The 23,844-nt window shown below is 41.7% G+C and overlaps 4 protein-coding genes across 13 annotated transcripts in view; 2 read left to right on the top strand and 2 right to left on the bottom strand.

Annotated features, from left to right (window-relative positions):
* The window catches only part of LOC121962673 (carboxypeptidase O), a 99,584-nt gene extending 94,652 nt beyond the window's left edge, over positions 1-4,932 (top strand). For all 5 annotated transcript variants that reach the window (XM_088074617.1, XM_088074616.1, XM_042512916.2 and 2 more), the window contains 7 exons: positions 46-147; positions 263-367; positions 1,605-1,721; positions 2,076-2,169; positions 2,531-2,733; positions 4,099-4,183; positions 4,287-4,932. In XM_088074617.1, the coding sequence (XP_087930743.1) occupies positions 46-147; positions 263-367; positions 1,605-1,721; positions 2,076-2,169; positions 2,531-2,733; positions 4,099-4,183; positions 4,287-4,552 (972 nt within the window). In that variant the 3' untranslated portion in view covers positions 4,553-4,932. The remainder of the gene's footprint in view (positions 1-45; positions 148-262; positions 368-1,604; positions 1,722-2,075; positions 2,170-2,530; positions 2,734-4,098; positions 4,184-4,286) is intronic.
* Positions 4,933-5,999: 1,067 nt separating this feature from the next.
* On the bottom strand, positions 6,000-7,704 carry nudt15 (nudix (nucleoside diphosphate linked moiety X)-type motif 15). 2 transcript variants are annotated; one of them, XM_088074618.1, is made up of 4 exons: positions 7,451-7,704; positions 6,750-6,779; positions 6,235-6,431; positions 6,000-6,138 (listed from the first exon to the last, which is right to left on the bottom strand). In XM_088074618.1, the coding sequence occupies exons 1-4, from the start codon at positions 7,597-7,599 to the stop codon at positions 6,017-6,019; spliced, it is 498 nt and encodes a 165-aa protein (XP_087930744.1). In that variant the 5' UTR covers positions 7,600-7,704; the 3' UTR covers positions 6,000-6,016. The 2 variants fall into 2 exon arrangements, with proteins under 2 accessions (XP_087930744.1, XP_042368769.2); XM_042512835.2 differs by lacking the exon at positions 6,750-6,779 and having other exon boundaries at positions 7,451-7,703.
* Positions 6,270-18,492, top strand: trim25l (tripartite motif containing 25, like). 3 transcript variants are annotated; one of them, XM_088074614.1, is made up of 17 exons: positions 6,270-6,406; positions 9,866-10,500; positions 10,898-10,993; positions 12,188-12,421; positions 13,248-13,407; positions 13,495-13,527; positions 13,621-13,659; positions 13,747-13,791; positions 14,118-14,171; positions 14,257-14,298; positions 14,398-14,460; positions 14,817-15,032; positions 15,154-15,264; positions 15,515-15,550; positions 15,674-15,742; positions 15,903-15,968; positions 16,860-18,492. In XM_088074614.1, the coding sequence occupies exons 2-17, from the start codon at positions 9,874-9,876 to the stop codon at positions 17,432-17,434; spliced, it is 2,466 nt and encodes an 821-aa protein (XP_087930740.1). In that variant the 5' UTR covers positions 6,270-6,406; positions 9,866-9,873; the 3' UTR covers positions 17,435-18,492. The 3 variants fall into 3 exon arrangements, with proteins under 3 accessions (XP_087930740.1, XP_087930739.1, XP_042369346.2); XM_088074613.1 differs by having other exon boundaries at positions 14,251-14,298; XM_042513412.2 differs by lacking the exon at positions 6,270-6,406 and having other exon boundaries at positions 9,740-10,500; positions 14,251-14,298.
* Positions 18,313-23,844, bottom strand: part of trak2 (trafficking protein, kinesin binding 2) — an 18,114-nt gene continuing 12,582 nt past the window's right edge. For all 3 annotated transcript variants that reach the window (XM_042513408.2, XM_042513410.2, XM_042513411.2), the window contains 6 exons: positions 23,637-23,716; positions 22,765-22,905; positions 22,394-22,689; positions 21,774-22,286; positions 21,140-21,239; positions 18,313-20,994 (listed from right to left, as the gene is read on the bottom strand). In XM_042513408.2, coding sequence (XP_042369342.1) covers positions 20,211-20,994; positions 21,140-21,239; positions 21,774-22,286; positions 22,394-22,689; positions 22,765-22,905; positions 23,637-23,716 — 1,914 coding nt within the window. In that variant the 3' untranslated portion in view covers positions 18,313-20,210. The remainder of the gene's footprint in view (positions 20,995-21,139; positions 21,240-21,773; positions 22,287-22,393; positions 22,690-22,764; positions 22,906-23,636; positions 23,717-23,844) is intronic.

The raw sequence follows: 23,844 nt of genomic DNA, 5'->3' as shown, positions 1-23,844 counted from the left end.
TCAAACACAGACTCTGGTGTATAATGTGTTAATTCCACTCTACAGATCACTAACTGGATGAATCAGGTTGCGACGGATTACCCTGATGTTGTGAGCGTTGTGGAATATGGACAGACCTATGAGAAGAGGGTTATTCGCTTGCTCAAGGTAAATCAGATTTCTTGATTTCAGATCACAGACTCCAGAAGGACTCTGGAGTGTATGGATGGTTGAGTTTGTGTTTTTTATCAGCCTTATAAGAAGCGTTGAATTTGTCTTCCAGATTGGCGTGAATACAGGAGAGAAAAAAAAAGCTATCTGGATGGACTGTGGTATACACTCAAGGGAATGGATCGCCCCGGCCTTCTGTCAGTACTTTGTCAGAGAGGTAAGAGGCATGCAGTCATTTAAAAAACATGATTTATCTTTTAATTAAAAAGAAAATATTATTTAGTTGACTTTACAAGCCTTTTTTATTTAGCTGTGGTGTGGTGTGTTGGCATCACCCTTGTTCACTCAACAAAAAGCCTATAGGATTTTTACATTGGATTTTGGATCACAGCAGAAAATAAGCTCTGTGGTAAACAAACATTTATGATACTTACACGTTTTGTTCAGCAAGATAATCTTCACAAATGAACACCACTTTTAGGATTTTTGTAGCCTAAATGTGATCGCTATAGATAAATTACACCACGGTCACATGATTTGACACATGCACAAGACAGTAAAGCCATGTTCAGCGCGGTTCGCATTGTAGTCTCATTTAGCCACTTGGAAGTCTCTTCAGACATTATTTCAGACTTCTAACCAAAAACCCAATCAAAAAAGAGATGAGGGAACTGAATGTGCTGAAACGCTAACTGATTTCAGAGTTTAAGGACGACTCATTACTGGGCCACATGTGATCCTGGACCAACATTGCGATTAACCAGTCACAGCCCTCTGACATCATCAGTGTGCTGCTTCCGTGCTTCTTTCAAAATTTCTTTGTGCTTCTTCAGAGCAAAGCTAAGGTTTCCAAACTGAAGTTAGTACAATTGGACAAAATCCACAGAAACACTGAACAAAATCCTTACGAGCTCCTGCAGGTATGGCAAGTTAGCTTGCTAACTAGGTGAGCTTGCCAATAGGTTTGAATGTTATTTCAAAAAGAATGAAAAAAAGATTTTAAATCATAGAAAATAGTGGAAAAAAATACCCAAAAAACTCAAAATTATTTTCAAAAATCACAAAAAAACCTTAAACATTTATCAAAACCAATTGTATTTAATTTTTTTTTGTAATTAATTTTCTGTCAGTCGACTGATTCATCAACTAATCATTGCAGGTGTTCTTGTATCAAGTTTTCGGTATGTTATGTTGTTTGTAGAAACAAACTTTTTAAGCTCTTGTTATGTTTATATTCAATTTTTTTTTATTTGTAAAGTAACTAAAGTATCCAGTTAGATGTAGTGAAGTAAAAAGTACCATATTTATTTAAGTATAGAGTGGCATGAAAAGAAAACATTCAAGTAAAAAAATAGTACCTCAAATTTGTGCTTAGGTACAGTACTTGATTAGATGTACTGAGCTTCATTCCACCACTGTATATCAATCTGGCCTATACGTTTTTCTCAAATTAGATCCTGCAGGCGTACAAATCAGACCCAAAAATGCAACAGATGATGCAGAACATGGACTTCTACATCACCCCTGTGCTCAACATGGACGGCTACATCTACTCCTGGAAGAACAACACAGTATGTGCTTGTGTTTGATGGATTTTTTTCTGAATCAGATTGCTTTTCTAGGGTTTCTGAGTTTTGCCTGAAGCTCTCGAGCCACAGATGAGCAGGATATAAGAGAACGATAGCTTATTAAAGAAACAGCAGTTAAGTTACAATGAGCCACAATTTAATCAGCGAATAAATTGATTTGGGGTGCTCAACATGACCCAAGTAGATAATCATCTCATTTTCAAAATAAGATGAATGGAAAAATTATGTCATCTGCAATCCATGGCAGCAGTGAAGGGTGTATATTTTAGTTCTGACTAAAATTGATAGAACAACCAGAACCAGCTGATTTACCTGCCTCAACATCTTGACCCACAGACTCGACTATGGAGGAAAAACAGGTCGCCAGGACCTGCAGGGTGCACCTGTCATGGCACTGATCTCAACCGCAACTTTGAAGCCAACTGGGGCAGTGAGTCTCCATCTCTTTATTTATACAACTTGCTGTGTTGATAATCGTGGGTAAGTAGGTATCATACAAAGAAAACTACCTCTTACTCCCCAAGATGTTCCTGAAGCTGTCTCATCATCGCACATTTTGTTTTAAAGGGTTACTAAAAAAAACGTGGTTTGAGGCGCCAAAAACAAGCTCACAACAGTACGGTGATAAAAGCGGCTGGACTCAATGTCCAATGATGCTCTTTCGCAAACCAAAGTGGCCAAAAATCTGTTAATACAGCTTCAAACATTTATACTGAGACTCTCTTGTTGAATTTGTAAGGTTTGAATATGTGAAGCTTTAGATTCTTCCATTTCTTTGGCTGCTTTCACAGCAATCGGGATATCATTCAACTGCTGCTCAAACATCTACTGCGGGAGCCAAGCTGCGTCCGAGCCCGAGGCCCAGGCCGTAACTTATTTTGTAGGAAGCCGGAAGGAAGACTTCCTGTGTTTCCTCACCATCCACTCCTACGGCCAGCTGCTCCTGGTTCCCTATGGACACCCCAACTTCACCGCCTCCAACTACGATGAGCTGGTATTTACATCCGCAGACACAGTGATGCATGTTTCACACATTTCTGAGAATGAACATGCATGCACAATGTTTGGCATAATAATAACACACCACAAATCAGGATGAAAGTGTATGTGCATCTTTATAGCCTGATTATCACTGCATGCTTCTACATTAATAACGAGCATACTCACATATTGCCATAGAAACCGAGCTCATGCAGGTCACATAAACCCACAGAAAATGAAACGATCTGTGAAAAAAACACTTTGAATCTCACGTGAATCAAGGTTTGGGGTTTAATATCATTTGTTGGATATACAGCACATTTGAATAGTGCGTGGCAAAAAGCATTAAGGCCGCACACGTGACAGCACAACAGATGTCATTAACGCACTCTGAGAGCGGTCAGTCCTCATCTGCCAAGACAGAACCAAACAGGAGTAAGCTGTGAGGCTTTGATAGCGGGAAACGAATGGCTGCCTGCTGATTGGAGGGTGGCTGATGCAGGTAATAACCCACTGGAGCCACAAACCAGAGGGAATTATGCAAAACAGTATTATGTCCTCCTGTCTCTGTGGCTTTTGCATGACTTTAGCAGAGAGAAGTCGGCCCGCCCACAAACGACTCCATGCTTCTTTGGCTTGGCGGGACTCACATCAGACCCTCACGGATGATCTGATGAGGTTTTCAGTTAGGAGTCACAAATGAATGAAACTGAAGCGGGATTAGTTTATGAAAATTGTGACTCTAAAACTATAGCGAGAGCCACTATAACATGTTAGACAGACTGAAAAGTGTATCTAATACAGAAAATTAATTAAGCAGCTCTAAATGTACCTTCTGCTATGTCCTTGCTGCAGCAGTTGCTGGTTCAGTTCCACCCTGCAGCCCTTTGCTGCAGGTGTAAAGGATATCATGACTATTTCAGAAAATATGACAAACAGGTATTTTTTTTTCTAAAGTCACAGACTGAACCTTTAAACAGTTCAATAATGTTTGTATTTCTCAGAATAATCTGTAAACAACAGTGGGTTGAAGCACTCCACAAATCTTCATCTAACATATTTCACTGTTGTGCCTTGGTGCCAAAATGTTTCACACTCCCCCACCACAGTGTCTGTGCTCCATATCAAAGACGGCATCATGTGTGTGTGACAGCTGAGCCTCATTTTCTGCTCATTATGCCAGACGTTTATGTCCGCCACAGCACCCAGTCATGTGGAAGGAGCGTCAATTCACGTCATTAATACTGATGAAGCTCCAGAAAATGTGCATGTCTCGCCTCGTAAAACTGCTGCCAGGTGCCTCCCAGTCATATAGTCATCGAGCTGGTGTTGATGTTATCAGTCAATGTTTGACAAAAGCTTATGTCCGGTGATGCAGATGAAGGTGGGTTTGGGTGCAGCAGACGCCATTAGGAGCGTCCACGGGATGAACTACACTGTAGGAACCTCTCCTGATGTGTTGTGTAAGTCGGCACATCACTGCTGGTCACAGATTCATCACTTTTAGCCATGTTAGCAGTAGGGCTCCAGGATTAAAACAGTACAATGTGTAATCTTCTCCTACAGACGCCAACTCTGGTTCATCCAGGGACTGGGCTCGGATGCAGGGGATCCCCTTCTCCTTCACCTTTGAGCTGAGAGACAAAGGGGAATTCGGCTTCAAGCTTCCTGAGGATCAGATCCAGCCAACCTGTGAGGAGGCCTACAGCGGAGCCCTGCATATCATCACTTACGCCCACGACAAGACCTTTAGTGGTGCCGTGGCAACCGCTGCTGCGACCCTGTGGACCCTGCTGTTAGCAGCGGGTGTCACCAGCGCCAACCTGATGTGAGGTGGAAAAAAGTGCACGTGGGAAACTGATCAAAGCTGCCTTCAGCTCCAGTCATCCTCTGTGTACGGCGCAAGTACAGTGTGAAGTTCAGGCTGTAAGTCAGTGTCACAAAACAAAAATGTTTTCTTATCCTCGTTTTAGGCAGAAAGTTTTGTTGATAAGTTATGAGCAAATGTAAAACATCCTTGGTTAAAACTGTTGTAAAGTGTATTTTATCCAAAATGTTCACTTCTGTTCATAAACTTCAACAAATGTCATTCGCCAGAAAATAGTTGGTCCATAAAAATTCATTTTACTATCACTTTAAAGTCATGACCAAAGCAACATTATCTGGCACCAAGAACTACTTTAAAAAAAAAGAATAAAATCTTATAAATATGTCTAATTTTTCTTGAGTTGGTATGTGTTTAAAGGTCCCATATTATTCTCATTTTCAGGTTCATACTTATATTTTGTGTTTCTATTAGATCATGTTTACATAATTTTCTGTTAAAAAAGCACTATTTTTCTCATACTGTCTGCCTGAATATACCTGTATTCACGCTCCGTTTTAGCACCTGTCTCTTTAAGAGCCCCTCTCGAAAAAGCTCAGACTGCTCTGATTACTCAGCGATTCCTGGAGCACGTTCAATCACAAAATGTTTTCCACAGTTTTGATACAGTTTCCGTATTGAACCACATGTGAAACGGTGTGCAACATGCTTTGAGGTATGTTTTCCCGTTTGGTGGATGTGTTAGATGTGTTACCTAATCAGTAGTGATGTGTGTATAAATACATATGTGTAGATCTTTATTCATTGTACTTACATGTTTTGTTTACATTTTGCACATGCTCTGGTGAGTACATGTTCCCCTGGCTAATAAAACCCTTACAGATTAATTTATTAACCCCGCCGTAAGAAAAGGCAGTTTGCCTGCGTACCACAACAGGGTGTTCAATGCATGCATCATGCTTCTGTTTAAATTAACGTTTTGCTACATTTTGTCGGGGCTGAACGCAGCCCTGGTCTCCCACATATGCCCACAAGTGTTTCGGCATTCATATAGTACAGTGGTGACATCACAAATTCAAGTTCGTCTTGTTTAAAGGCATAGTTTCTGAATACGGCTTGTATGCATTTTTTGATTGAGCTTTTTGATAGTTTCACAGTGTTATAAGTGGTATAACAAAAAATACATGGGAATTTGTCTTATTACAATATGGGACCTTTAAAACATTTGTGATGTAAATTGCACTTTATTTGTTGTATTATTTGCTTGAAAGATTTGACAATCTGTATGTCATGAATTCCTTGTACTACTTGTGTAATGACAGTTGATAATTTTGGCAAAAAAAAAAGTATGTAGCACAACAGAAAAACACATTTGAGGAAAAAAGTACATGTAAACCAACCACTGATGTGTTTTAAAGAGGTACAGTATGTCTGTTTTATGCTTTTAGTAGTCAGTGTAACAGTGTCAAAGTTAACTTTCAGTGCTTGTTAATGTGTTCCTGAACGGCTTGAAGCCTTGTTGTCTCAGACAGGCGAGCGGCAAGAAGAGCTGCTCCTCTGGAGGAAACTGGTCCCACTGCGTCCACGTCCAACCTGGGAGGAAGAGAATCATGTATTATCAGCTGCTCTGGTGGGTATGAATCTATTCCATTTTAAACTGGTGAAAAACAGTCGGCTCATTTCACATACCCTCGTTCTTCTCTGGCTCCAGGTTCTCCGGCTCTCCTGACTGCTTCCTGTCCAGTTCTCCTTGCATGATTATGGTGACATAGTGGTACTGCTCCTCCAGTCTGATGGAATTCACCACTGACGCAAAGCAGACGTTCACCAGACGCACCCCAGCTTCCTCCAGCACCTCTCTGTGAGCACACTCCTCCCACGTCTCTCTGTCAGGGACATAAAAATAAGTGTTACATCCACTTCAAGTCATCATATGCATGTTGAATGAACAGCACATTGAGGATCATAATACAGTCCCTCCAATCCTCAACTAGCTGAACCATTATACTTTAAAATAACTGACTGTTTTTAATGAAGGTTGAAAGTTGAAAATTCAATAATAATTTCTATTTTTACAGTTCCTAGGTGTGAGAAAATTGTGTCATTTTTGGCATTTTTAAAGAAAAATTTAAGAAAAACAAACAAAAAAATCGCCCCATATTTTTAAGTTTCCTGTAAAAAAAAAACAAAAAAACAAAACATACCTTCCAAGCCTGTTTTCTTGGGAGGAGGGGCTATAAAGGGAAAAAAAAGTTGTGTTTTTTTTAAAAAAGTTTTTCATAAAAAGAAATTCACCGTCAAAATAATATAAAAAAAATATTTTTTTATTTGGATTTTATTATGTATATATATATATATATATATATATATATATATATATATATATATAGATAGATAGTATTATGTATTATATTAATGTAATTTGATTTATTATACATAACACATTTCACCTTTTTATTCCACAACTTTCAATGATCTTTTCACTAGTTCCATGACTTTTCCAGGTTTTACATGACTGTGGGAATCCTGACTACCTTAAACAAAATCCCATTTTAAATATATCAGATTAGTATTTGTGCACATTTATTTGGCAGGCACGTGGAACAGTTGTATTGAGGAGCATGTCTTCTTATTTGATGATCACTCTGGAATATTTCGGCATAATTATAATTGGCTCAGAGATTTTTATTTCATTGTAATTTCGCTCCTAATGACAGAGATGACGGTGAATGGAGTACAGTTTGTGTTTTGTCACAGGAATAGATGTTACCGTCTTGTATGAATGAAGGCCAGTGTTGCACATTCATAAACGGCCGTGCTTGCGTCACAAATGAGGTTATGCGCGGCGAAGCAGCGTCAGATTTGTGAATGGGGTTTTGCTACGTTAGATGCAGAGGTTTCCTACCCAAACTCCAGGTGGCCGCCGGGCAGCTGGTACGTCCCTCTGCCCATCGCGCTCCTCCGTTTCCCAAGGAGAACACAGCCTGGGTGGGTTGAGTCTGTTACCAGCACCCCGACCCCAACTCCTGGACGTTTTACGGTTTTATCTGACATGTGATCAACCTTAAAAACGACTTATAAATGATTCAAAGTCAGCTAAACAGACCTAACGTAACTCCGATAGCCATCGGCTGAGGAGTAGCGGGAGGTACAAGAGGTTTCACCGTCATGTACTTCCGTCTTTGCTTTTAAAACCGTTGAGGAGACCATACCCTCTCTTATTGTTTTGCTTTTGGTTCATTAACTTGTGTCATTTTAGGTGGCAACAATATTATCATATATATGTAATAAGTAGCAGATTTACCATATTATATCATCACAGTTGTTTTGTTCAGCTGCTTATTTTTGGATTGGCTGTGGAAAAGCAACTCTCTTGACAATTTAACACTCTTTGGCTAAACAGTAGCATCATTAGCATGAATTTATCCAAACCAGGGATACTCAGTTTTGCTGTGCAAAAGGGGCATTTTTGCAAAATAACAGAAAGCCAGGGTCCAGTTAGTAAACAAAACCAGTATATTGCTAACCCTTGTAACAAGTAATCTGTAACTTATTGTACTTCAAAAGTAACCTTCCCAACACTGAGCCTGCACCGGTCAGTATGTAGGTGTGTTTTTTTTATATAAACAAGCTCTATTTTGATGCTTTTTAAAATGCATTCTGGCACCTTATTTAAATTCAAAGAACACAAAAAATGTGAGTCAGTTTATGTTCATTGTTAATTAGAAAGGGATGTAAGTTAAGGATCACTGCTCTAAGCCTTTTTTAAATTTACAGAGGGCAATAAATTCACTGAAAAATCAGCTGTGGCTAGAAAACAGAGGTGTTACACTGCCACCCAGTGACAGTTTGTACTGAGAGTATATTCTAGATTGACAGGAAATATGACTTAAATGCAGAAGCTCGGTCAGTTTCTGCTTTTTACTCATTTGGATTTGAGATTACGGTCTTTGTTAGAAATTAGAGAGTAGGGGTAGTATGGACACCAAATAAGCATATTCATTTTCTAACTGTCTTTCACATAACATACTCAGTACGTCCTCTGGACCTCTTTATGCTCTCAGTTTCAAACGCTCAGACAGAAATTGGGAAAAGGGCTTTTGGTTATTCTGCACCCTCAACCTGGAATTTGTTGCAAAATGACTGAAAACTCAAGGAGATGGTGTCATTAGTGCAAAATCTGCAGCAATCAAAGTGCACACACGCGCACACACACACACACACACACACACACACACACACACAGAGCAGTCAAGGCCCAAAGAGATAAGATTAACAAAGATTTATTCCAAGAAATAAATTCAAAATTTATGCTGGGCAACCATTTCTTTTCTTCAAGCTTATTAATCATCTCACAACTCCTCCGATTTATCTTGTGACTCTGCGGGGGGCCTGACCCTTTTGTTACAAACCACTGGGCTGAGCTACCTAACTTTATGTACAGTTAAACCTGCTCCACATCGTAATATAGGCGACATCAGCAGAAGAATTATGCATTCAGACAAGCTGAACATAAGGTCAAAAAGTGATCCAAAAATCTGATGTCAATGGTCGTTCTGTAGCATCTGTAATGTATTCATTAGTGAGTGATCATCACAGCCAGAACATAATGTGTGGAGAGCAGTAGAGTAAGAGAAAATAAAAAGATAAAATCCATTCAGGGTACTGAAAAAAGAATTTTCACATATGCACATACTGTTTAATGTTCACAATTTATTATTATGTCATTAGATAAGTTTTTTATTTGTGTTGATTTGTTGATAGCTTAACTTTTTTTGCAACAAATCAGATAAATACAAATGCAAATTGTCATCATAATAAAGATAATAATACAAATAATTTGAATTTAAAAACCACTAAATGGGTGGCAGGCGGCATCAGGGAAATCTTGGCTAGGGTCGCAAATTTGCTGTGTCCTTTAAGACAATTGGTTGCCTAGATTTTTTAAAAAGTAAGATCAACCTGTCAGATTTTACAGTGTGCTTGTAACTGAACATTCTTAAATGTGGTAAAAGATCTGAATACTGAATACACCACTGGTTTGGTTAAATGATTAAAAGATCTGTCCATTCACACCTTTACTCTCTTGGCGTTTAGCCGTTTTCCACCGACACCCGTTTTCCCCGCTCGACCTGCCTGGTGGCTCTGGCCCCGCCCAGCTCACCTATCCCTGCTCTCACATGAGAGGCAGCTTTTTCCTCCTGTCAGTCCAGGAAAAACCTACCTCTGTTCATCTCTGGATCTCTCTGTTTCACTGTTCTGCTCTGGATTTTGGACATCTCCGAGTGTCTGACCCTCTCTCTGTTCTGTGTTGTCTCAGGTGTGAGCATGAGTGCTTCACTGTGGACTGAGGAGCAGTTTAACTGCCCCGTGTGTCTGGATCTCCCAAATGATCCGGTCACCATCCCCTGTGGCCACAGCTACTGCATGGCCTGCATCAAGGACTACTGGAGCAAGGACGACCCTAAGGGGGTTTACAGCTGCCCCCAATGCCGCCAGACCTTCTGCCCCAAACCCTCCCTGTCCAGGAACACCATGCTGGCCGAGGCTGTGGAGCAGCTCCGCAAAGGGGCCCTCAAGGCTGACGTGCGTGAATCTATGCGAAGCGCCCGAGGGGTCACCTCCTCATCCAAATCCAAAAAGAAGCTCTCCTCCTCAGCTGTGCCGTGTGACATGTGCAAAGACGAGCAGCGAGCAGCAGTGAAAAGCTGCCTGGTGTGCATGAGCTCATTCTGTCAGGCCCACCTGAAGCCCCACACGACCAAGAAGTCTCTGAAGCAGCACGAGCTCATCGCACCCACAAGCAATCTGGCAGAGAAGATCTGCACCCAGCACAAGTACCTGCAGGAGTTCTACTGTCGTCAGTGTAAGATGTTCGTCTGCTGGCTATGCACCAGTAACCTGCACAAAGGTCACGAGTGTGTGTCCACCAAGGCTGAGCGCCTGGAGAAACAGGTGAGAATGGATGCTGCACAACAGGCCTCAATTTGTGTAAAATATTTTAAAAGATCTTTAAGATCATTAAGACATTCAAAGGTTTTTGAAGTTTTGTCCATGAAAATGTGTGGGAGCCCTGAATTAAAAAATAAAGAACACCTGTTTACTGTGAATGTACAGATCTCCCCTCCTGCTATCTGTCCATTGTTCAGTGTGATGAGTTTCTATGTGTGTGAGGGTGTCGTCTCTCCTTTTGTGTCTCGCTGTGGCTCCAGCCAGGCTGAAGACATTCCTAACTACATTCCTGTCCATTCATGACGCTTCACCTTCTCTGTGTCTGTGTCACATGCACACAGCTGTTTCCTCGCGCTTGTGTGAGAAAGATGTGTTGATGTCCTTATGTGTCCCGTTACAGAAAGTGATGTCCGAGCTGCAGACTGAGAACCAGCAGAGGCTGAAAGACAGAGAGCAGGAGCTGAAAGACATGAAGAAGATGATGGAGTTGATGAAGGTTGGTTAGTTGCACTGCAAGTGCACTATTTTCCCGCAATCTGTACATTGATTTTTTTTTTTTTCAAACAGAACAGATTAAAAAAAAAGTGATATTTGGTTAATCCAGTAGAGGTGAAACATTAACATTAGTAAGTAAAATAGAAATAGTACAACACCAAGAAAGGACATGACAAATACTACAAATCCAGACCCAGACCAAGACAAAAATAAAAAAGTAGTAATAAACTAACAACAGAGAAATATGTGTATAATAATAAAAGTAACACAAAATATTAAAATATGATATGTGTCAGCTGAACTGCCTGTCAGATCACAATTTAATGTCCCTAAAATACATGTCAAGTGCACTTTTTCTCAAAATGAAAACCATGTTTCCACTGTCCTGGAAAACCTGGACCTCATTTTTCAGACCTGGAAAAGTCATTGAATTAGTAAAAAAATGTTTTGCAAATAGTCAAAGAATTTTGTTGTGTGTAAAGATGTTATGTAAACTCTCCTGTAGATAACCTTCCACATAATGTCAAAAACAACCAGCTATTAGAGATCACTGATGTAATGTAACAAAGTAATTATACCTCCTTACAGTACTGTCAACTCTTACTTTTACTCTTCTATATTTCCTGAATTAAATGTATACTTTTACTCCTCTATATTTCCCCAAAGCATTTTAGTTACTTCCTGCAAAACAGGACAGGAAGGGAGGAAGGGACAGATGATTGAAGGAAGGGAGGGAAGATTGATTTTCCTTGTACTTTTACTTTCAATTTATTAGTGAATTTAATATCATAAAATTACTTTTATACTAAAGTACAGAAAATACCACTTTTACTTAAGTAATATTTTAATAGGTGACTTTAACTTCTACCAAACTCATTTTCTGGTAAGATATCTGTACTTTTACTCATGTATGGCTTTCCAGTACTTCATCCACTGTCAGAGACCGGAAAAGGTTACTGTTTAGTTTTCATACAATAATTGACATCTGGAGTAAAGTATACCGTACAGTTCTGTTCATGTTGTACATTGAGAATGGTAATTAAATGTTATTAAGGGTTCTTGAAAAGTCATGTTTGAAATGTTGTCCATGAAAATGTGTGGGAACCCTGTAACCATCTGCAGTAATTTCACAGTTACCAACTGTATTTGTATTTTGGCACACTGAGACGTGATCACCTTGTTGTGCCTCTGTCAGCGTTCTTCAGACATGGTGCATGATGACATGGAGGAGGCGCTATCAGAGCTGCAGCGCTCCGTGGGGCGTCTGCAGGAGCTGCTGGAGGAGGTGCTGGATCAGGCCAGCCTGGAGAAGATGGGCCAGGCTCAGGAGGTCACCGACAGCCTGGAGGCCGAGATCAAGGAGCTGAAGAAGAGGGAGACGGAGATGAAAGATCTGGCGCGCTGTGAGGACCACATCCATTATCTGGAGGTAAGCTGTGTTTAGGGTTCCCACGGTCATGGAAACCTTGAAAAGTTCAATTTCACGATCACATGTTCTAGTCCTGGAAAAGTCATAGAACTAGTAAAAATCATTGAAAGTTTTGGAAAAATTATGGAAATGTGATGTGTTTATTAAATTAAATTATGTTAATGTAACATAACTGATATGTAAACAATTGCAGGCCTGCAAGTTTGGAAAGCATGTTTTCTTTTAAAAAATGTTCTTCTTTTTGTTGAAAAAAGAAAAAGAAATCTGAAAATTTGGGGGTAATTTGTTTTTCTCACATTTTTGAAGGTACATCTTCTTTAAAAATCACCAGAAATGACACCATTTGTCACAGCAAGAAAGTGTAAAAACAAAAAATTATCGTTGGTTGATTTTCAAATTTCCTTAAACTCATTATGTGGGCTGCTGAAATTATGTTTGAACGGAGCTTGAAATCTGATGTGTCTGAAAAATGCCGAGCTTTAAAAAAACATTTTTTCTTCTTCCTTTTTTAAAACATTTTTGGTGATTGGCAAACTGTTTTATTCCTTAAATTTTTGGGGAGTTTGATTTGTTGCAATTTTTTTTATCAAAAATGTAACAAAAATTGACTTTTTTTTTTTTTTTAATTTGGGATATTTCTATAGAAAACATTGAACAGTCATTTTAAATTTGTCCATGAAAATATTTGGGAACACTGTGTGTGTGTGTGTGTGTGTGTGTGTGTGTGTGTGTGTGTGTGTGTGTGTGTGTGTTTGTGTGTGTGTGTGTGTGTGTGTGTGTGTCTTTGGTATGTAAATCTCAGCTATGCCACCATGCTTTCCTTCAGATGTACGAGTCCATGTGCAGCCCTCTGGAGTGTGGCGAGCTGCCCACTGTGGTGGTCAATTCAGAAGCTTCCTTCGAGCCTGCACGAGACGCCATCCTGGACCTCAGGGACCGAGTGGAGGACCTGTGCAACCAGGAGCTGGGCAAAATCACCAAACAAGGTTCGTACCAAGAGTGTTATCTTGTTTTGTCCTACCTTTTATCTCTTTAAATGTTTGATCTTTATCGTATCGTCTGTTCTCTTTCAGTCAACGACACAACTCTGTTCACTTTGGGAGACTGTAAGTGCCAAACATTCTTCTTTTCAGCATGTGCATAACAAAATTAAAGTTGTGTCATCATGTTTGACATGATTTCCTCTTTTCTTTATGCAGCCAGTCGAAACTCAGGACAGAAAGGAGGGATTTTTAAATGTGAGTTTGGATTTTCAATCTAAATAATACATATCGGAGGACTCCTGAAAGTCGTGATTTAAAATTCTGATTTCCTCTTTTGTGCAGTGTTTTCTGGTCTGGGTTCTCGCAACACAAACAGCCGTCCGGCAGGTGAGTCTTGTCTACATTTTTTATGTTTAAAATAAAAATGAATAAATAAAATAGATTTTCAATCCTTTTCTGTGCCTGGTGCCATGTTTAGCAGGTCAATATATTCCATCGAAGAGTTCCATATTTTCTGAAATATTTTGATCATGCCCATGAGAGAAAATCTCAGCTCCTCAAGTTTTATATTCTTTTACTTCCTTAATGCAATGATCATGTGTAGGAGCAGAAATGTGATTTAATTTAAGTTGAACAGGACGTCTGGCCAGTAGTTTTATCATTTTCTTGATACATTGATGTAATGGATACATTATTTCTGTCATACCTCACAGCCTCCACACCCAGCATCTCAGTCGGGTCACGGAGTACAGACAGACGAGGACACGGTAATGTACACTGACGTGTTACAATATCAAAAATGATTCAATATGCAGTCCTTGTTAAATGTCACATTTTATTATTCAGGTATAGGCTTTAAAAGTCAAGATGTGAGGAGCAGAGACACACCACGAGGTGAGGAAATTAATCTCCAACCTGCAGTGTGGGACTAGACGGAGCGGTAAAAATGTGTGTGTGCATGTTTTAAAATATGCTGCTTCTTCCTTGTGGCAGACAGAGGACACACGAGCTCACCCAGACCCCGGGACAGACAGAGGAGAGAGGAAAGAGACACAGGTAGGTGCAGTTTGCTTTGTCTCTGATTTTAAAACCAAAACTTCCTGTTTATCATGTGGCTGTGACTTCCTACTGCAAGAAATAGTTCTGTATATACCATAAAACTTCAGTTAATAGCCTTCAGTCAACAGGCTTATGTTTGGACAGGTTTTTAATTCCTTTCACACAAACGTGTTGCTCAGCAAAGATGGAAAACTGGGCTAGTTTTACGTTGTAAATGTCGATACCTCACGTTGCAGAGCTGAAGAGGACATTTTGTTCATTAGCTCAGCTGCTTAGCAGTTTTTTTGGGATAAGTAACTAATAAATTTGTTAAGCGTCAACTTTGATGTAACATCTTATATGTGTTCCTACAGTGAGGGAAAGCAACCGGAGACCAAGCCCCAGATCCAGCCCCACTCCCAGCCGCAGAGAGTCTCAGTCTCTCTGGAGCCGGTCCAGTCAGATCCAGGCTGCCCCTGAACCGGCCCCGACCCCTACCCCTATGCGAACCCCAAATCCAGTCCCAGTCAACCCGAATCCAGCTCCAACTCCTGCTCCAACTCCAGCTCCTGCTCCTGCATCAAGTGGAGGTACAATACCAACCTCCGTCCAAATAAAAATAACATGTAGAGTTTCATCTCTGACATAAATGCTCATGTGAGAGAGTAACTCATTTTGTTTCCCATCGCTCTCCTTCTCCTCCTGGTTCAGGGTCGGGTTTTAGTCGGATGGCGTCGATCAGCAGCCTCTTCCGCTCCCATCGCCGTGGCACCAGCCAGGCCACCCCAGTTAATAACACACCAGCACCAGCAGGGAACCAATGTAAGATCAAACTCCAGCTCCCATACTCTTTAATTAAATAGATAATTAAATAGATTTAAAGGGAAAGTTCACCCCAAAATCAAAAAATACACATTTTTCCTCTTTCCTGTGGTGATATTTACCAGTCTAGATTGTTTTGGTGTGAGTTGCAGAGTGTTGGAGACATCGGCCCAAGAGATGCCTGTCTTCTCTTCAATATAATGATTATATTTCGGAGTGTCTAAGTGTGTGACTTGTGTTCACTCAACAGGGGGGATGGCTTCTCTGCCTGAAACAGCAACAGAAAGTAAGACTTCAACCTTTAAACTTTACATGTCAAATTAATATTCTTGTCTTGGCTCATTCAGAACTATCCTTTGAACATGGCAAAGTGTATGTTAATATGTGAGATTATTTTCTCACTCGACAGTTAACCCCGGTCTCTTCTTGGACTTGCCCACCCCAACCACCGTGAACCACGCTCCTGCTTTCCCTGCATGTGAGTTTATTTTATCCTTTTGGTATCACCATTTTGAGGCAAACATGACTGAAAATGTTGCATGAAGCAAAAACCAATCAGACATGTATGTAAGATTTATATGTGCATTTGCAAATTGTGCCTTTTTGTGCATAACCTGACATATTGTTTGGTTTTCCAGTGAGAGAAATCAATATTGACAGCATCCAGGCCCCGGAGCCGAGGAGCAGAGATGAGTTTCTACAGTGTGAGTCTCAATGTTTCACTACATTTTTACTTCCTGTGAAACTTCCTGTATAGAAAGGTATTTTTCTTAAAAATATCTATCATACAGTAGGTGTTTCAAACAGTAGTATTCTTTGACATAAACAGTCCCAACCCGGGGGTATAATTTGCATCTTTTTTCTGCACTTTTAACCGTAACACATGTTCCTTATCAGCTGAGGAGTTTGCCCAGTTGTAATGGAGATGGATCTGTGGGCATGCAGCATCACTAGCTCTTTTGGTTTTATTCACAGCACTTTTAAGACTTTTTTTTGTCTTTGTTGGTATAAGAGTTTATTCTTGACTTGGATATTGTAGTTTTAAAAAACAATTCCAACTCAACAACCACTTACAAGCATTTTTTCTTCTGGAGCTTTCAGCTGTATCACATCATCTGCATTGGCTATAGGCTATATTTAACATGTTACACATATTTTAAATATAATATATACTCTTATTGTTATTCTTGCTTGTGTTCATTGTTGTAGCTTTGCACACATATTTATATTTTTATATTTTTAACTTACATACTAGTTTTGTACATTGCATTTTTAAATAGTATTTACATTTAGTTGTTTACTATTACTGTGTATTTCTATTTTTATTTTTGTATTTTTATATACTTGTGCTTGTACTTATTTCTACCTGCGATAATCCTCCATGCTGGCATCAGAGCGACTGTCACGAAACTCATTTTCCCAGGGGGGAATCAAGAAAGTATTTCTGATTTCTGATTCTGATTGATGAAGACCATGTGAAAAAAAAACTTCGCAAAAGCTTGTAAATGGACTTTGGGTTGGGATTGTTTTTGACAAGTTGAAGTTTAAACTTAATTTTCCAGAATATGTAAATAACTGTCCATTAAACTCTCTAGACTCTGTGACCTTGACTCTTGACCCCAACACGGCCCACCGACGGCTGACTCTCTCTGAGGGCAACACTAAAGCCACCCTGCAGGGGGCGGCGCAGCCGTACCCCGACACTCCCCAACGCTTTGACGGCTGGACCCAGGTAATGTGCACGAGCCCGCTGTACGCCCAGCGCTGTTACTGGGAGGTGGAGTGGAGAGGACGAGGCTCCTCTATGGGCGTAGCCTACGGGTCGTTGACCAGGAAGGGCTCTGACGCCCGATCAGGGCTCGGTTATAACGTCCAGTCCTGGACCCTGGAGCTGTCGGACACCTGCTGCTCGGCCATGCACGACAACGAGAAGAAGGACATACCGGTCACCTACTCCCCTCGCCTGGGCATCTACCTGGACCTGTCCATGGGGACGCTGGCGTTCTACAGTGTGGCAGAAAGTATGACGCACCTTCACACCTTCCGCGCAAACTTCACACAGCCGCTTTATGCTGTATTTGGGGTGGGCAGTGGAGTCGGGGTGGGTCTGGACTTCGCCCTCGGCCAGTTCAGCTCCAGCTCTGACAGCATCAAGATCTGTCCAATGTGAGGATATAGGCAAGATTACGCCAAATTAAAGAGTAACTACGGAATTTGTCAGCCCTGACACTGTATCCCATTTACCACTCTTGTGTGCGAACTGTCAATTTACGTCCACTAAAAGTGCTTGTTTTTGCTACTGACAGGCTTATTATTTTTAGTGCAGGACAACATTAAATAAAGGGAATCCCTACAGGGATTGTTTTTTTAGTTAAAGATTATTTTTGTTTAACCTGAAACAGTCCCAAAATTGCTATTGACAAACCCACCAGACTCCATTTAAGTAAACACTAAAAAGCTCCGATCAGTTGAAATAAACATTTAATTCATCCAGTTTGATGTGAAAAGATGCTGGCTCTAATCATGCTAAAATTACTGTAATTATTGTCTGGTTTGACAATAGTAAATTTTGGGGCTGTTTCTGGTTGAAAAGGATTTTACTCTCTCGCAGAAAGGTCCATCTCTGTCGGGATTCTCCCCAAAAAGTTGTCAGACATTTAGAGTAACAATCTGAGCCAGCAGGACTTATGCAGTGGACATTTGTTGACTGTGCTCTTCCTCAATACAGGACCAATTTCGAAAATTAAAAATTATCCACTTACACACAAAGACACACACGCAAAAAAATACTGATCAAACTCTCAGGACACAATAACTGAAAGGTTTTTCTAAAGTTTGGTTGCATGTGATTTTTTTTCATATTTTAAATGCACTTACTAAAAGAAGTTTGTATTCCACACAAAAAGCAAAAATTGCATTGTTTACAGCCATATTCACGTCTCGGTTCCATGGTGTGTTTTTCGGTATTTGGGTTCGTACTGAATTATCTCAAAAACTAACAGATGGATTCCTAATTTGTAATAAGTAAGGAAAAAAACAGTCGCTGACTTTGTTTTCATTGCTTTATTTAAAAAAAAAGAGGCAACTGAGTAATAGCCATGAGTAGTTTACAGAGGATCATGAGGGGAGAATGGAAGAAGTCACTGGACATTTTATATTTCAGCCAAAGTAAGCCACAAACCTGAACCTTGTGTTTTCTTGGAAAATATTACAACAAATCTAAAGATATGAACAGTCTGCATGTGTCTTCTTCTCTCCACTCCAAACATTAAACAGAAACTTCATTTGTTAAATATGTTAGAGCTAATTAATACAAAATGCATCATACAGTACACACGTGTGTATTCCTTTACTTTAAAAATAAAAGTTTTGGCTTAATTTGGATTCCCTTCTGTGGGCTTCTACAAACAAAAAACACTGCTACATATATTAAAAGCTTATTTCTGAATTTTAATTTTAATATGTTAGAATTTGTATACGTCACATAATGGTGTCACTAAATCAAAGGTTAGATAAAGTAAAAGTGCAGTTTGTGAGTGGGAGGGTCTGCTTGGGTTGACAGATGTATGGGACAACCGCACTGAAGCCCAAAACTCACTGCTTCCTTGAAATATAATATCATAGCATATAAGCAGTAATAAATAGTATGAGCTTTCCTAAAGGAATACTCCCACCTGCTGGCCAGTGTGTGAACCACATATGTCAACCCCGAGACATTTTAAACACAGAAAACAACCCCAAAAAAAACCCGGATGTGATATTTTTCCCTCTGAACCCGTACATCCCACAGACCTAAAACTGAAATGATCAAATGCTCTTTTAAGGGCCCGCCAAAGCTGTGGGGAAATGTTTTCAACCGTGCAGTGATCCTCAAATTAACCCACCTCCAAAATCCAAATGAGTGCAAATAATATATACAAACATGGCTTAACAGGAACATAAGTCATAACAGTGCTGGCTTCTACTTAAGGCCTCATAAAAACACACAAAACACCAGGACCTGAAGGAAAAAAAGGCAGACCCATTTTTCTTGCCTGCCGGCTTCAGCCTTGGCCCCACCTGTCTGAAGACAGGTGCATGCTGGGACCTGTAGGCAAGGTTGACAAAGTCATGCAGATGCTTTGCAAAGAGGCTGGAAACAGGGGCACGGCACATGGACGGTCACCAGACACACGTGCAAAAATGGACGACTGTAAAATCATTAATGCAAAAATGGACGACTATTAAATCATTATTATGTTAATACTGGCATGTTAATGGCACGGTCTGAATACAAGATTAGTCCGGCAGTGTGCTATTAAGCCAGCTAGCACTTAAAGTCCTCAAGTAATAAAAGCATGAATCCCTTCTCTTGTGAATGTTTGTATTTGGGGATAAAACCACTGGCTGCATAATGGGCGTGGCTAACATGACTATGTTATTACAGACTAAAGCTTTTCAAACCCACTACAGAACAAGCCCTTTGAATAGCTACACTGGATGCTCAGCCGTTCTCTCACTTTCTTTCTCTTTCTTTATAAAAACCACACCTTCCCTTTCTTTTCTTTTTTTATTTTATTTCTAATCTACATCCACAAACCTTCATCCACTTGCTTGTTACCTTTCCCTCCGCCCCTGCCTGAGCATCCAGTGCCTCGCAGGAAACCTACAGAACCTAATTAATGACCGAGAAGATACTAAGAGCAGTCGGAGGCGAGCTAAGGCCTCAGTAACTAGCGTCATGGCAAACATCTACATACATAGACACCGCGGTATAGCTAAAAACAGTCAGTTTACTTCAATTGTGCTTTAAAATTAAGTCATAAAAAGGAGGGATTGTTCTGCCCACCGGATGCCCTGACTCCTCGCTCCAAAGGCAGAGAGGAGGAGAGAGGGAGAGGAGGATGGTAACGGAGGGGTTCATGTTCTGGAGTGTGCACCCTCCCGCTCCATCCACCTCTTTCCTCTCAGCGTTTGGTTGAACTTGACGGGACGTGGGAGACGGAGCCAAGATGCCGGCGCCGTTCTCTGGGGTTTCCCCAAGGGGGTGGCGGCAGGGCGAGAGAGGTGGGGTGAGGAGGAGGGTTAGCGGCTGATTTTCCAGCTCGGGCACCAATCATGGCAGGGAGGCTCTGGTTGCGCCTCAGGCCGTCCAAAAGGCTTCCTCCGCTGGCTGATACAAACGTAGAATCCTGGCGTGGCGCTGGAGCCTCAGACTCTGCACCCTGCAGCACCTTGGTGAATCCCAGCCGCCGCAGTCTTTCCACTAGGCCTACGCTGACTGGGTCAGGCCTAACTCGGCTCGACTTAGGAGGTGGGACAAAGGTTGGGGTTTCCTGTGAGGGGCTTGGTAAGTCGGGATGTGGGGCGCGACCCAGATTCAACCCGTAAACGTCCTGAAGAAAAAGCTCTGCTGGCCGCGAGGCTAGGAAATTGTCAGCCTGGTGCTGGCGTGACTCTGGGGGCACCGGGGAGGGAGCAGGTGAGTGGGAGGGGGAGTTAGGGGGCGTGCTTGGGAGGAGGCGGAAGAGGGGCTGCCGGGATGTGGGTTTTGGGGATGGAGGGGGGGTGTCAGTGGAGACTTGTGCAGAGATGCCTCTCTCCAGGACCAGCTTGGCCAGGCCGCTGGTGGGCACGGGGGGGCGTCGAGGGGGGAAGGAGTCACCCAGACTCAGTCTGCAGGGAGTCACAGGGGTGCTGGGACCGGTCCTCATGGAGCTGGGTGTGTTGGCCATGACGGACGACTGAGAACTGAAAAACATGAAGACACGAGGTGAGAAGAGAGACACGCCCTTTGTGGGACTTTTTATTCTTTCCCCTTCATTCATCATTGCATAATGATTAAAAAAAAGAAGTGAGATGAAATGTTCTCTTTTGTCCTTTGCAGTGGCGTTACCTTTGGGTGACCTGTGTGATGTCACTGGGGTGCAGGATGCGGCAGGTGGTGAAGGTGTAGGTGGAGAAGGTGGAGCTCTGACACTTTCCTGGATTTTGAACTGAACACACAAAAACATTAGAAAAGCTTCTTTGTAGGGATGTTCTGATCAAGTTGATTTTAACCTCCAACGGTGATCCAAGTCATTTGAAATTAAGTGTCTGTCGATATCGATTCCTGATTCATTACCTGGATAATACAGCTGCACAATGCACACCTCAAGTACTTTAAAGTTATCAAAAGCAATCCAGTGTATGTGCTTGACAGTTGAACAGCTCTGCCACTTTAAGCGGTGTAGCAGCTGAAACTGAACATGAAAAAAATCAATTTCTAATTCTTTGAGTAGCAGCATTACAATAAAACCTGAAGATCTACCACAAACCATGCTCTCCGTTTACAACACCTGCATGACGGCGGACAAAAAAAACAGATCAAATGGGTAGATCCTCAAAATAACCGATCCCGATCAGTTAAAAAATTCAATTGATTGAGCCCAATATGCCTCTGATCAGATCGGGACATCCCAACTTATTCATCATGGCAATAGTGAGCTCATTTAAACACAGTTTATTTCTACTGTCTGCAAAGTATTTACCAGTAGAAGATGTTGTTGTTGATGTCGAGATGCAAATGTGACTCTGTGATTGGACCGCTGCTGTACAGGCTCCTGGAATGAACTGAGATGACTGGCTGGATTTCTCAGTGGCGTGTGCTGGGGTCAGACAGAGGTCTGATCTGACCGCGGAGGAAGTGGCGGTTGCCCCGGGTGATGTGGGCAGAGCGGGGGAGGGAGGCGGGACAGGCAGAGGTGTGACCGAATGCTTTCTGTCTTTCCTCTCCTCCGGCGTAGACGAACAGTGCACCTTGAAGGTGATCCCACCTTCCTCTTCTTCCTCGTCCTCCTCTTCTTTACCCCGCTCTGCTGCCCCCTTCTCCAGGATACCTCTGTGCTCTTCATCCTCCTCGTCCTCCTCCATGTCAGACAGGCGGTAAACGGCATCCTGAGCCAGAGGGCAGAAACCTTTGGTCACTACTCCAGGGTGGGGGTCCAGGATGGTGGCCAGGTGTGGTTTGGCCAGCTGCTGCCAGTGATGGAGCGTCAGAGAGCCTAATAAAAAAGAAAAGTTATGTTAACTTAAGAAAGTATAAACACGTACTTATACTAGATTGTACAGTGTGAATATCTGTTGATTTCCTTCAAACTGAACACTTTACCCTCCATAGGTTTGACGATCTGAAGCTTCTCCGGCAGGAAGGTCTTGAAAACGCTGGAGCTGAAGGAGAGCTCCGACAGGTTGGAGAACGAAGAGAGAACGCTGCCCATCGGTGAGCTGCAGCCGCTGCCCTCCCCGTCTCCCTCCGCCGCCAGAGCCTGCAGCTTCTTCTCCCGCTCAGCCTGGAAGAACTGACGCTCACACAGGAAGTTCTGCCGTCGCAGCGACAGCCGATGGAGAGCTCTGGTCAAGTCGTTTCCACCTGGACTGCCTGGCTGGCCCATTCGCACCTCCTCTCTGCAACCACGCATGTTTATTGAGCCAAAAGGGTAGTAAAAAAAACATCATGCTCAAGAAATATTGGTAACATACCCCTGAGTGGATGTGAAGGGCTGAGCAGTCATCACTAAAGAGCTCTGTCCTGAGCCGGGGATAGGAGGGGTGGCCGAGGGCGGCCGCGATGCTGAGGCGTTGATGGAGCGCACTGTTTGGAAGACTCGCTTCTGGGACACTCTGCAGAAAGAAGAGGTCAGAGGTCAAAAACTGAAACGATACTGAACCAGACGTTATCACAGTTCCCACACATTTGCACACAGGGTGCTTTTCTACAAATGCAGGAGAGTGTCATTTCCCATAATAAATGCCGCCACATTATGTCACATATATATCATAACTTCTCTTAAAAGAAGCGGCTTGGCTGGCATTAGTTATGGAAAATGAGAACCATGCGAGTTCCCCGTTTTTATTAAGCAGCAAATAAGATGTTTGTGTTAATTTGCCAAATTTGATATCACACCTCTTTATATGCGACTATTGCACATTGCAGTGTTGATGCTGAAAGAACACATAGTGCAGCCCTAAGTCGACTCTTATTAGATATTATGTAAACAGTTCCCATATAGAAAATAAATTCACTGTTATGTTACGTGTAACTTTATCCCGTGGGAATCATGAGTTATTGAAAGCAGCTGTGAAGGCCATGAGCTTCATTATAAACTATCCAAAAAGACTAGCGATGGAAATAAATGCTGATTATTGGACCTAGAGCTTGAAATATCCTAAAAAACAGTTTGGATTTAGGTGATTGGGTATAAGGAGGAGTCAGTATATCACAGGCACACTCACTAAATTCACCCAGTAAGTCTCTGCTGGGCTTTAATTGTTTTTAAGAAGCAGAAAATTGACCCCATCTCAGTCTTTTTCATTACATTTAAAGTTTTGGTAGTGAAGTTTGATTTTCTGACCTTTGGTCCTGGAAGGCGGTCTCCTCCTCTACACTCAGCTCTCTCCTCATGGTCCCCTCGATCTCCGCAGCCAGTGAGTCCTGGACACACACACACACAGACTTTTAAAGGTGCCCTCTGGAGTTTTATTATGACTAAGCAAGTTGTTTCTTTATTTGGTGACTTTGCTCTGAACTTTTTTTTCCATTTGATTTGTTTTCTTTTTTTT

The sequence above is a fragment of the Plectropomus leopardus genome, chromosome 24 (assembly GCF_026936395.1).
Source record: "Plectropomus leopardus strain MGB_pleo_1.0 chromosome 24, ASM2693639v1, whole genome shotgun sequence".
NCBI classification, from domain to species: Eukaryota; Metazoa; Chordata; class Actinopteri; order Perciformes; family Serranidae; genus Plectropomus; species Plectropomus leopardus.
Note: the sequence above shows the minus strand (reverse complement) of the source record. Positions and strands in the feature narration are given on the sequence as shown.